Consider the following 12,438-nt stretch of genomic DNA (forward strand, 5'->3'; position numbering starts at 1 on the left):
CTCCCTTGATGTCTCCACCTGAACCCTCAGTCTTCAGAGAAAGGAAAGACAATATACACAGGATATGGCCCAAGAAAGAAAAAGGCCCAGGAATAGAGTTGTAGGGAGGTAGAATGGGAGAAGACTTTGAAAATTACTCAAGTCTCCCACTTCTACCTGAAAGACCAGCTTGAACCTTGAATTTTCTCAGCTATGTTGGTGTCATGCACTAGCAGTTTTCTGGTATTTCAGCCATAGCAAACACTTCCGCAATTGTTAAAAATACACCAATTAAACAACTCAATTGTCAGAGGTCTTCAGTAATTAAATATTTATTAGAACATGTATTTTTTTATCCTATAAATTTTGTAATAGTTTTGCCAATGTGAATTCCACTACTTGGAATATTTGGTTTAGGGATACGTCATGTAGAAAAAGCCCTAAGTTACTACAGAAGCAACTGGCAGACACCATGACAAAGAACCTCAGAAGCTACAAACAGAAGCAAGCAGGCTTAATTCCCTATGTTGCAGACCAAGCTTTCTGCACCCAGACTAGTTCCTGCAAACCCTGCCCTTACATCAGACTCTTAAGTGTACTGACATGGCACAAAGATGCGGCATTCAAGTGGGGTGAAAAGACACTCTTTTGCTTATGCAAAGCCAGCTCATATTTCAGTCACACCAGTGCTGTCACAGTCTATACACTTCGATGCCCAAGCAGACGTTTCCAGAAAGACAACACAAAATATCTGATCCCATTTGCACAGATCCAGCTCAAATCTAGCACACCTTACTGTCTGTGCATTGGGCAGCTAGTCCAGGAAGAAACACAGCCATGTTTTTACTGCGTGGCACATCAGCTAATTCTCCACATTAAAATGTAAGCTGACTATGCATGGAAATATCTCTTGTTATTTTTCATCTGCAACTTGATTATTTTAAGTTGATGAAATGGGACTGAATAGTTGTATATTTTAAAGGAAAATAAATCTCACAGCAGCTATGCAAGATTACAGGCCAACTGGAAAAATAGATACTATTATTTTTTAAATTTATATGCATTTCAAATACCACACCACAGCAGGTTCAGTGCATTATTCCCTTTCTTATTCCCTATGAGCCCTGTTTTCATATACTTCTAAATATTGAGGCTCAAATTCCTGTATCAGTTTGTTTCTTCAGTAAAGTTAATCATAGGGATAGGGATTTAAGGACACCTAATATTCCCCTTTTCTTGATATAAAGATCTTTAAAGACAATGACACATCAAGGTCTTTCAGAATCATACTACAGAAGGAGACTCAGCTACTGAAAATAAAAGTTTTGCAACAGTTACAGTAGTACGTGGTGCATAAATGAATAGGCAGCCTTCTTCACAGCCCATAAAGACAAGGACTTGAGAAAATGAACGGCTGCACCTTCTGGATACAGGCTGATGAAGGCAGAACGTTCCTGCTAATACAAATTTGCATGCTGACCTCTCTCAGCCTTTAAAAAGGTCTACTTATCTCAGTGAGAAAAATACCACTATGAACAGGCTCCTGAGGTCGCTTGCTTACATTGACAAATGAACATATTAATTGCCAGACTCATCTTTGTATCATCATCTGCAAGGCAAGTAAGGTAAGTGTTTGCTGCACATCTTTTGACAAAGGCTTTTACTGCTGTCTAAGAAACAATGTTTGACCCGGCCTGTGTGACACAGCTATACTTGACTGAAAGGAATGCACACCACCACAGATGCTAAGGAACAGGCAGGGTGTCAGCTGCAAGCAGAGGCTGTGCCTTCTACACCACTCCAACAGCCTGAGCTCAGAGAGAGCTACTGTACAAGGACAGGCCTCTTGACATCAGTGCCTCTGTAAGGTTGCACCAGGGATTCAGCTGCTGTGCCAGGAGCAAGAGACAGCGATCCTGCACCTGGGGATCAACAATAGAGTGAGGCAAGCTACTGATGCATGTGTGATATGGAGCCATGCAAAACAGAATAAATCTTCCTAGGAGCACTGCAACCAGTATCTGAACAAGCCAGACAAGGCAGTGTCCTTTTTTTCCTTTTATTTTATTGGATTCTTCCCTATAAGAACAGTTAAAATCCACTGGTCTCAGCCCATGCTCCTCTTTCACCCCCTTGTTTCCATTCAAGACTTAGGTCTCTCATCCTTAAATAAATGATGAAGGAGAATATAAACAGCATATGTTTTTCATCTATCATCTGAAAGAGAGGGAAAAAAAGAGCTATGGAAAAAGAATGGAAGCAACTATTTGATACAATCACATTGCATGTTTCCAGAAGGCTGATTTGAATATTTGGAAGACTAAAGGTACCTGACTATACCTCCTCAAGATGCTCTGTCCATGGCTGAGCTTCTGCCTTCCTACACTTTGACACCAGCAAAAAGTGTGGCCTATTGTTGAGCACGAAAAGAGTATCTTCCTTTAAACAATAATTAGTTATAAAACTCCAGGGGCTACTCTATTGCTGTCTGAATATACAGGCAATAAAAATAAGGAGGAAATGAAGCATGATTCTTGCTTGTCATTTTTACAGAAAAATACTTCACCATTCCTTTCAACTTTGTTTTAGCTGTAGGAACAATTATGTTTTAAGTAAACAATACTTATTTCATTAAACATTAAGTACCAATGGCATTATGCTTTTCCTACTGTTATCTCTCCTTTATAACGAAGAATTTAGAAGAATTAGGGATGTTCTCACCAAACTTAATTTTTATGTCAGTGTGTACATCCAAAAGGACAAACTAATTTTTTAAAATACCTCCTTTACTCACACACTAAGAATTCAAACTTTACCTTAAAGCAAATGACTTTAGCACAAACACAAGCATTTTAATTAAGAACACTAATTGTCATCGGAGCAAAATCATTAGCCAAATTTTGTAAAGACACTACTGCAACAACAACAAAAAAAGAATTTGAATTGATATAAGAATCAAAACCATTAAAAAAGAAAGCGACAGTATTATTATGCTATCTTTCATGTCAATTCTTCAACTGAGTATCAACAATTTTTCATCTAGAAAAGAGGTCCACGTGGTCATCTTGTGAAATGGTCACAGCTGCGCTGCTGATAGAACACTTGTTTCTTGATATACAGCATCTCATTTCAGGAAGCAGGCTCTTCCTCAATCCTCATACAGAGGTATAAAAAGGAAAAAAGCTACATATGGACTTTGTTTTGACACAGAACGCAAACTTCATGGAAACAACACAATACCCATTCAGGCAAACTACAGCAAACGCCTGACAGCTAGTGACATCTTGTTCAAAATGGTAGTTTTTTAGCCTTCAAAGCAATTATTTGGTCTTAAGAAATAAACACCTTACTTTTTCTCCTTGCCTTTCTGAATTTGACAGCAGCCAGGTTTATTAAATTCATTCCATATAAATTGTAGTCTATAAAGAGTTGGAGGAGGTAGGGAATATGGGCTTCATGAGGCTGGTAAGATTTGTTCATTATGGCTCCACCTTGCAGAAGCTCACAAACTCTAAAAGACAAATTAGGACATAAATAAAAAATTATTTCAGTACAATAATATTGATATTTGACTTTATCAAAATATTAAATACTTAGACACTTTAATTTTTGCCTTAGTTGTATTTTTAACTTAAGAACTGAGTTTTCACAATAACACACGAACAAAAATGATCTCTGCTAATAATTATACAATATTTGGGTGTTAGTTATAAAGGAGCCTTGAATCCTTCAGCTTAAAAAACATGAAACTCTCTGAAAAAAAAATCCTACAATATTCTATTCCTGCAAGTGATCCAAAAGCCACTACAGGCCATGGAAATCTTTCAACAGAACAACTGTGGCAGCTGTATGCCTACACACCAGTAAAAAGTCTGAAAGTCTCTCTAGTTCTCCTTGACATATATACGTCCTTCATGGCTTTAAAGCTACATAAAGCGTACTCAGAAGCAGTATTTTAAAACTCTGTAGAAGGACAAATCCTCTCTTTTAAACAGATACACATTAAAAAATAACTGCAAGTATCTGATTAATTATAAATTGGTACAATATGATTATCTCAAATTAACATATATTTATACAACAAAAAAAAAGCACAAAGCATTTGTAAACGCAACAAAATGGGATTAAAAATAAAGTTATATACAGAAAAAAGAAAGGAATAATTTAAGTGAAGTGTCAGTCTTTATTTGGATAGGAGCAATTCAAACATGAGAAGCTCCAAATTTTGAAACAACCGCCATGTCATACATTGACAGAAGGTTAAATTGCGCAAAATTTCACTTACCTAGAAGAAAAATCAAGACAATCCTGTCTTATGATCATGTATCAGACCTTTTAAAAAAGGTTACAGTATGTAATAGCACACACTCAAGGGATTTCAGTTTAAGCTTGGGAAATAATTCTTCCTTATTTATTCCTGAATTTACTGCAACTACTTTGACAGTAAGATCGAAATCAACAGCACTTTCATATAACAGAACATTATCCTATTGAGAAATAGAAAACCTGTCTAATAACAAAAGCTATTCAGTTTTCCAAGTAAATCTTTAATTTAGTAATTGTTGCTGGAAATAAAACCTACCAAAATTTACTTCATAATAGATGAAATGAAGCCATATGAAAGACATCTACATTTTTTTACTTAAGAGTTACAGGAAAAGTAACCTGATGCAAATTTGTTTAAGTGTTCAAGAATTACAGTAAACACAAAACAACTAAAGGCAAGTGTTTTTTGGTATTGTTTTCCTAACATGCTACTGCTTTAAAAGATTATTGGTGTGTTTAAAATTAGCAATTTTTAAAGTGTTTTGGAAACTGTGGGACAATAATTTTGGAGCTTTTATTTTGTTAAGTTATTGGTGAATCTTGTTTCAAACATGACTTTTTAATTCAAGATACAAGGAAATCAGACAGAATTTTGTATTTCCACATCCTTACCTTTTTACCATTGCAGGATTGTAAAGATAAATCTTCATAAACTGTCTCTCCTTTTCATGGTAACCATAAAAAGGCCTGGAGAGAAAGAAATAAAAGCAAGAAGAGCTAGCCAGTTATGCTGTGGCATTTATTCAATGACATTTTATTATAAGGAGCATGAAATAAGCATGTCTATCTACCCAGGTAAAGATGAAGATGCATTTCATTTAGGTCTTCCCCATTAGCCTCTTACGCAAACAAACAAAATACCTGAAACACTCCCTTATGCTGCTTTGAGGCAACGAGCAGCTGACTGTCAGTAATGACTATTCTGAAGTTCTAAGGCAAGACAGGTGAAAAAGAGGCAGGTTCTCCTAATTTCTACCTGTTCTTTTCTCACTGATTCAAGTAAAGATTGTTAGCAACAGTTTGCCCAGTTTTCAAGATGAGAGGAACAGCTACGACAATTCACAAAGTTCTCACAAAAAGAACAACATCAAGAAATTTGGTAGGTGACCTTCTTTGTTACTGCAAAAACATCAGAAAGTTCTGATTGAAAATAAAAACCAATTATTGCAGCCACTTTACTCACAATATCTAGAAGCCACCAAAACTGGCTGGGAACAGAAATATCTTCCTACACTTAACAATTAAGAAAGAATATATTCCAGAAATGCACGAAAAAAGCAAATAAAACATAGCACTGCACAACACTGAAAATTAGCATTTACATTGTTTTGAAGATGAAAAATTGAATACATGCATCTAGACTACCTGTGTTCCTCCAGGGTATTTTCCTATTATTCATTATGATTTGACTTGTTTTTCAGACCTTGGATATGCAAGTTAAATAAAAATTAAGTAATAGAATCCTTAGAATGTTCATTCATTCATGTTAACATTCAATAATAACATATAGTTCAGCAGCAAGAGAAAGCTACACCAAATAAAACACAATGGTCATCTTGATAGATTAGTAAATGTATGTTTAAAAGCCTCCACTTCCTGGCCTGTGCTGCTGGAAGAATCAGACAGATAAAAATGACCTGACAGTCTCTGTGGGGGCCATTTTAGATGAACAAAAAAATAAAGACCACCTAGAATCAGGCTCCTGCAAGACATGTCTGGTCTCAGGGAACCTAGAATAATCCAGAGTGGTAGAAAATGCTGCATGGAAAGTACTGGTCTAACAGCGGAGACAGAAAAAGCTAGTAAGAACAGATTTTGCAAAATTACACACACTAGGATACAATTTAGGAAAAAATCATTGTGTCAAGAAAGTTTCTTGGGAAAACCTGTTAACTATGTTTAAGTCAAAGCAAGTGAGAAGAGTTATTTAGAAGTTGTACAGCCCTGTATGAAGACATACATGGGTGGGGAACGAAAAAGGATTAGCACTGCAATCACCCAAGTCCAAAGTGCTTCGATGTAGTACAACTGCAAAAAACATTTCAAAACAGACAACCAAAACTCCTGACAGGTCATACTTACATTCCAGATACTAATGATACTTTGAAAACATGTTGAACAGTAGAAGATGGATTGCCTAAAGCCACATTGAGTGCTCTGTCAATGCTGAATGCCACTTGACGAAGGTAGCATTCTGGATGCTGTCCAAAACCATCATATGGTACATAGAGGTAAGGAAAGATACCATGTAAGTGGAGACAAGTCTTCTGACCTAAAAAAAAAGGTAAACATTTATTTCCTAATGACTACTTTTTCTTCTTCTAAGTAGTTGCTACATCTGAATTTTTTCGTATTATTTTCAGTTTCTGCAGACAGGATAAATTTATGACACAAGTGCAGGTGTGTTTCAAACAAACGGTACTAATGTAGAGCAGTTCTCACACTTGATTAATTGACAAAACCAATACAGAACAGATGTGGTTATGCGACACGCACACGATTATAGCTGTGCAACAACAGAATTCACTACTAATTATGTTCTTTATAGTAATAACACAGCATCTCTCTAAGAATAACTTTGCATACTGAGTAAGTGTTGGATGCTTAACAGTTTCTCAGCCTTTGTGAAAATTTTTAAGTATCAATCACACAACCTCTCAGAAATTAAAAAGAACATTCAGAGCACCTATGAGGCCATTCAATATTCTAGTTATTAAGGCATAAGTTGGGATGTGGAAAAAAACCCAGGTGATTTTCAACTTTTAAAATCTGTGGATCCCTGAGAGATTTCTACTGTATATGCAAATCTCTAGACTTCTAACAACACTCTTACTTCTCAGCTTCCGTGAGTCTGCAGTAAGAGCAGAGTGAAAGGACACACCATGAAAACCTTTGTGCTAGACCACAGTCTGAGCTTCTCATTCAGACAAGGCAGTACAGGGATATGGACTAGGACCTCCCAAACCCACCATAATTTTGGGGGGGCTAGTCTCAACTACAATGCATGTTATCTGTTCTTTTCTCACCACAATACAACAAAGCATGCATTCACTGGCATTCATTTGCCACCTTTTGAGTCCCCAAAATCATTCATGACTACTCACTGCCACTGAAAAGTTTTCACAGAAAAATACTGTAAGCATGTGTTGCTGATTAACAACCACCACCACAATGACAGGCAGCACATATCCCTTTGCATTTTGTTTGGATGAACTCCCTGCATGAGGACACCAAAACTGGCCGTGCTTTCATCACCCAGGAGATGAATGTTACAAAGAGGGAACTTCACTGGTTCACAAGACCAATGAAAAGACTTCCAAAAGTCCGCTCTTTCAAACTGAGGTTATTTCTCAGTTGGTGGAGCTTGCCTGAAGTATTTACACTCAATCATATACCAGTGGCCACCCAGTGAAGACAGTTTAAGTCCATTAAAGCGCAGCAATAACAAGACCTTCAGGCTGAGGACTGCCTGCAAATCTTTTACACCTGTGAAAAGCACCCCCAAAAATCCCAGCAGCAGCAGAGCTTTTTTCGTCTCTTTTTTAAAACTGGGGTCAGATGTACTGTTCTTCAAATTATGTTTAGAAGTAAAATAATTGCTAAAAAACATGGTGCTACAAGTCCATTTTACAAGGTGAATTTTATTCTTCTTGCAAGTCAACTCTGTCAAGTCTCCTCAATGGTGAAATACAATCTATATATGCATTCATAATGGTGAAGTCATCATCTATGAATTCTGCCCATGTCTTTAAAATATTTCAGGAGAACAAAAGTTTTATTTATGTATCAAGTTTTTCAAATAACAACACACTAAGAGAAAGGGGAAACTAAAGAAAATAAGAACTACGGGTTTGTTTGGGGTTTTTTTTTTTAATGGCACAATAAAGGACAGTAACAGCTTTATACAGCAGGAAACTTCTTCACTCCTAAGGTGGAAAAAGTCATATATTAGTAGCATGTGAACTGAGAGAGGATTGATTTGTGCAGTGGTAGCAAACCATTTATTTTCTGTACCAAGTCACCAACAAATCTGAGTGTATACTGATGGCTGTACTTAAAACTGATTTTGAAATAAAGGAGTCCCCCATCCAAATATAACTAACAACTAATTAATAGTTGTTTAAAGTTTTACAGGTTCTCTATTCAAATTTTGTTGGTTGGTTTTGGGAAGGGTTTGAGTTTGGGGTTTTTTACTTTTTTTGTTGCTAAGTTGGAAAGGGTGGGTTGTTGTTGTTGGTTTTTTTTTAAATGTATCCCAGAATCATGTTGAGGGGGAAATTCAAACTAGTTCATAGAATAATTTGTCTGAATGCCCACTGCAGCTTAAAGAAACAAGTGAATAAACCAACTCACCGCAAGCTAAATTTGATATTGGAATACAGACGGAATTTCTGTACATACAAATATACATGTCTATCCCTCGTGAATTTTATAAATTCAGGTGTTTGCTTCCTACAGCTTGTCAGTCAGAATCAGTTCTGCACTTACACTTTTTATTTGCACTACTAGCTATGAACTCCTTTCAAAAGTGTGAATTTTTTCACGTTTTAAAAAATACTTTTAATAGTTGTCCAAGTATTCTGAGTTAATTTATGTCCCCTTAGAATGCAAAATTGCAGAGCACCAGAATAAACAGAACAGTTGCACAGTCTAAACCTACTGTACTTAAATTCATGTTCCTTTCAAGTTCAACAGCTATTTAACTGTTCTTGCTGAACTGAAAATGTAATTTTATTGTTGAATAAAAAAGAGAACACATACAAAGGAAGTTTCCTTCTATTTCCTTCTGTTCCCTTCCCCTGTACTCCCCTTTATCTGCAAAAAAACCCATGAAAAACACTATGGCTTTCAACTGAGCAGAGTCAAATTACTCAACTTACTTAATTCCAGGGAAATCTTATAGAACTCATACCCTGAGCTGCTTTTCATTTTTGATTCTGCCAAAAAAGCAAACAAGTTACTGCTGATCTAAGACTCCTATTAGGCTAGCAGCTGTCAAGTTACATGGGTTTACACAGCTACTTACTTTGATCCTTGATGGTATTGATTTATTTATCATGATATTTGGTTATACTGCTATTTGTACTTAAAATCGACATTATTACAAGTCTGACCCTGCTACTGTTAAGAACAGTCATTTATTTCCATCATTTAGTTAAAATCATCAAAGTGCACCAAATATCACAGTATTGAGTTTGAAGCCCAGACTCCAGTAATAGCAACCATGGTTTGCCCTATGCCATTACAAATTCTAGTGGGTTCTTTCCAATGGAGCCACAAGGAGAAAAAAGATCTACCCACTGAGGATTTCAGGCTACACAGACCTGCCAATTTACATAAATTAAAAACTTGGCTTGGGAAAAGGTTAATGAGTTTTATGGTTTATATATGCTAATCTCATGTTCCTGTTTCTTTTTGGAGGTACAGAGAAATGAATTTGTACCACTAGAACAGCACTGACTGCTACAGCAGCCCACTTACAGTGACCAGATGATGTTATTTTTGTATCTATTCATCACTTTCTTCACATCTGTAGAATCAATGGAAGTGGTGCTCAACAGCAGATTCTGCATATGACTGCTCTCCTCAGAATTTCTGGATACAAAACTGGCCCCTGATGGGACAGGCCACTGAAATGTTTCATTCCATGGTCTCTTCATGGACCTAAAAGAATGAGGTCTGCACTGACTGACTTTGCTGATCAAGCATCCCAGTATGACTCAAGGAGACTGGTAAGTAAACATACAGACACCTACAAGTAAAGCTGAGGCTTAATCATGAGTCTTTGTAAGGCACTGAATGAAGTGGTAAATGAAGGAACACAAAAATTGCTGCTGTAACATAGAAGAAAGGCAGATCCACAAAACCTTGAGATATTAACTAGCGAACTGGCTATTTTCTCTTAAAAGAAGACACTGCCAACTAAATGCCAATATAGATGAATAGCCATAATACTTCTAATAAATCAATACTTCAAAAATAATATAAATGCAGTATTTTCATACAATACAGAAAGAAAGCCCACCTCCCAAACCCATACTTATAAAAGCAAGTGGCATAAATGTTACTGAAGTATTAAAATATAGCATTTTTGCATACTTGAAACCCATGAGAGCGAGATTAAGAAATCTGGTATTTTTTCTGGAAGATGGTTGCCATATATATTACTATCAGGAGCATATACCAAGCATAATCCTTGAGTTACTCTACAATTTTTATGATTACAAGAAAAATCTGCAGCAACCCTAAGATAGAAAACTTCAATATTATCAGAAGAGAACTGAAACCAGTATGATAATGCAATGCAAAGATGCTCAACAACTACTTAGCAAGATACAAGAATTGATGTCTTCTGACCACCAGAATGCTCAGCCATGCAGGATGATCTGGTAGGTAAAAAACTGAGATGCAATCTACACAGAATGTCTGAAGTTGGAAGGGACCTCTGAAAGTCATCTTGTCCAGCCCCTTTCCCAAGCTTATGAACACGTAATTTCACAGTACAAATTAGAGAACCTGAGGATTATTATTCATGTGCCCTCAGAGAAGTGCTTTTTCATCATCTGGTAAGACTGACTTTGTTTTAAACTTCTAAAAACTTTCCACCGAGATCAAATTGGAAAACTTTCTGTACAAAAGAAAAATGTGAAAATTATAAATAAGGGAACTTATTTTATTGTCCAGTTCAGGAATAAAGTTTGCAAACAAGATAGACAAGGAGCACATGAACATCTGTGTATATATTCCAAGAGAAAACAGAAGTCCCTCTGTTCTAGATGGAATTCCACACATACATGATTACCTGCTGGCTCATATTCCATCAAGAGGAGAGCTTCTGCAGATACTGTCTCCATTTATTTCCTCCAGAAGACTTACAATCTCATGGGAGAACTGCCTGAACAAAGCATGCAGATGATCACAGAAGGCAATCAGGTTGGCCAAGCATAATTTACCTTGAGTGAATCCATTCTGACTGCTCTAATTTCTAATAATGAATCAGAACATGTTCTACAGTTGTGATACAGTTGGACTAACTTTTCATAAATGATACTCAAAACTGTGTAGCTCCTATCCTGGAATTCTTAATTTAGGAACCGACTACAGAACCCTCACAAACTGAACTCAATACTGGAAACATTCTGAATAGACATTTTCTTTAGTATTTAGAAAACAAAAACTAAATCTAAATCCAGATAAATACGACTTCAGAAAACAGTTCAATGTTGGTCTACATGCAGACATATTTTGCTGTGATATTTCTGCTACAGAACAAGCTAATCCCATTATAAGAAGCTAAGCAAAGCCATGGGGAACAATGGTGTGGGAGTAAAATGGAGACTTAGCAGCATTTAAAAGCATGGAAAAACCCTGAGATTTTAGGAAATTCAGGCTGGGAATTAATAAAGAGATGCAGAAGATGGAAGACAAATGGCTTTTTATACACTTGTAATCTATTAGAAGCACTTTAGGTGCAGTTTTGTAAAGTGGAAGAACTAATTAATCATGGACAAGTATTAGAAGAAGAATGCACACAAACACATCAACCGTCACTACAGGATGCAGAAAAAAAAGACAATCATAAGGGATTTCTTTCCTTTAACAGCAACAGTAAAGCAAAATCATTAGAAATCAAAAGACATGACACTACCATCATAAAAAGAAAATTGGTATTTTCAACTAACTGTCGAACCACTAACATTCAAAAACACTTGAAAAATGAACTGTGAATAGTGACGCCTACAGAGAATTAGAAAACTAACAGTCCTGTTGTAAAAACAATTCTAAAAATGAAAATTTATAAGTGGAATAATATTAGAATTCCATTTCAAAGTAATTTCTCCATGTAATAAAAGTTCCTGTGTCAAAGGCAATCTCACCTTTTCTCCAGGAACAGGCTTCAGAAAGCAACATCAAGTGGTAACAGGAGTACTTAATCTACCCTGCATGGTAGGAGCAACATGGACATCTTGTGCACAGTTTGGATGGTGCTTTAAGTCTAAGCTACATTGCTCACTGGGGTGGGCTTGTCAAGCCTGTATCACTGAATACTATCAGAACTGAGCTACTGAAAAGGGGCAGGACTCCATTATTTTCTAGTGCTAACACAGCCTGTGAAACTATAGTCACCATTCC

General features: G+C 36.4%; 1 protein-coding gene across 1 annotated transcript in view; it reads right to left on the reverse strand.

Moving 5' to 3' along the window:
* The window catches only part of REV3L (REV3 like, DNA directed polymerase zeta catalytic subunit), a 118,085-nt gene that overhangs the window by 64,302 nt on the left and 41,345 nt on the right, over positions 1–12,438 (reverse strand). Inside the window, exons 2-4 of the mRNA XM_048295958.1 lie at positions 6,388–6,577; positions 4,918–4,992; positions 3,330–3,490 (exon numbers count right to left, since the gene is read on the reverse strand). Of these exons, the coding sequence (XP_048151915.1) occupies positions 3,330–3,490; positions 4,918–4,992; positions 6,388–6,577 (426 nt within the window). The remainder of the gene's footprint in view (positions 1–3,329; positions 3,491–4,917; positions 4,993–6,387; positions 6,578–12,438) is intronic.

The sequence above is a fragment of the Corvus hawaiiensis genome, chromosome 3 (genome assembly GCF_020740725.1).
Source record: "Corvus hawaiiensis isolate bCorHaw1 chromosome 3, bCorHaw1.pri.cur, whole genome shotgun sequence".
Classification (NCBI taxonomy): Eukaryota; Metazoa; Chordata; class Aves; order Passeriformes; family Corvidae; genus Corvus; species Corvus hawaiiensis.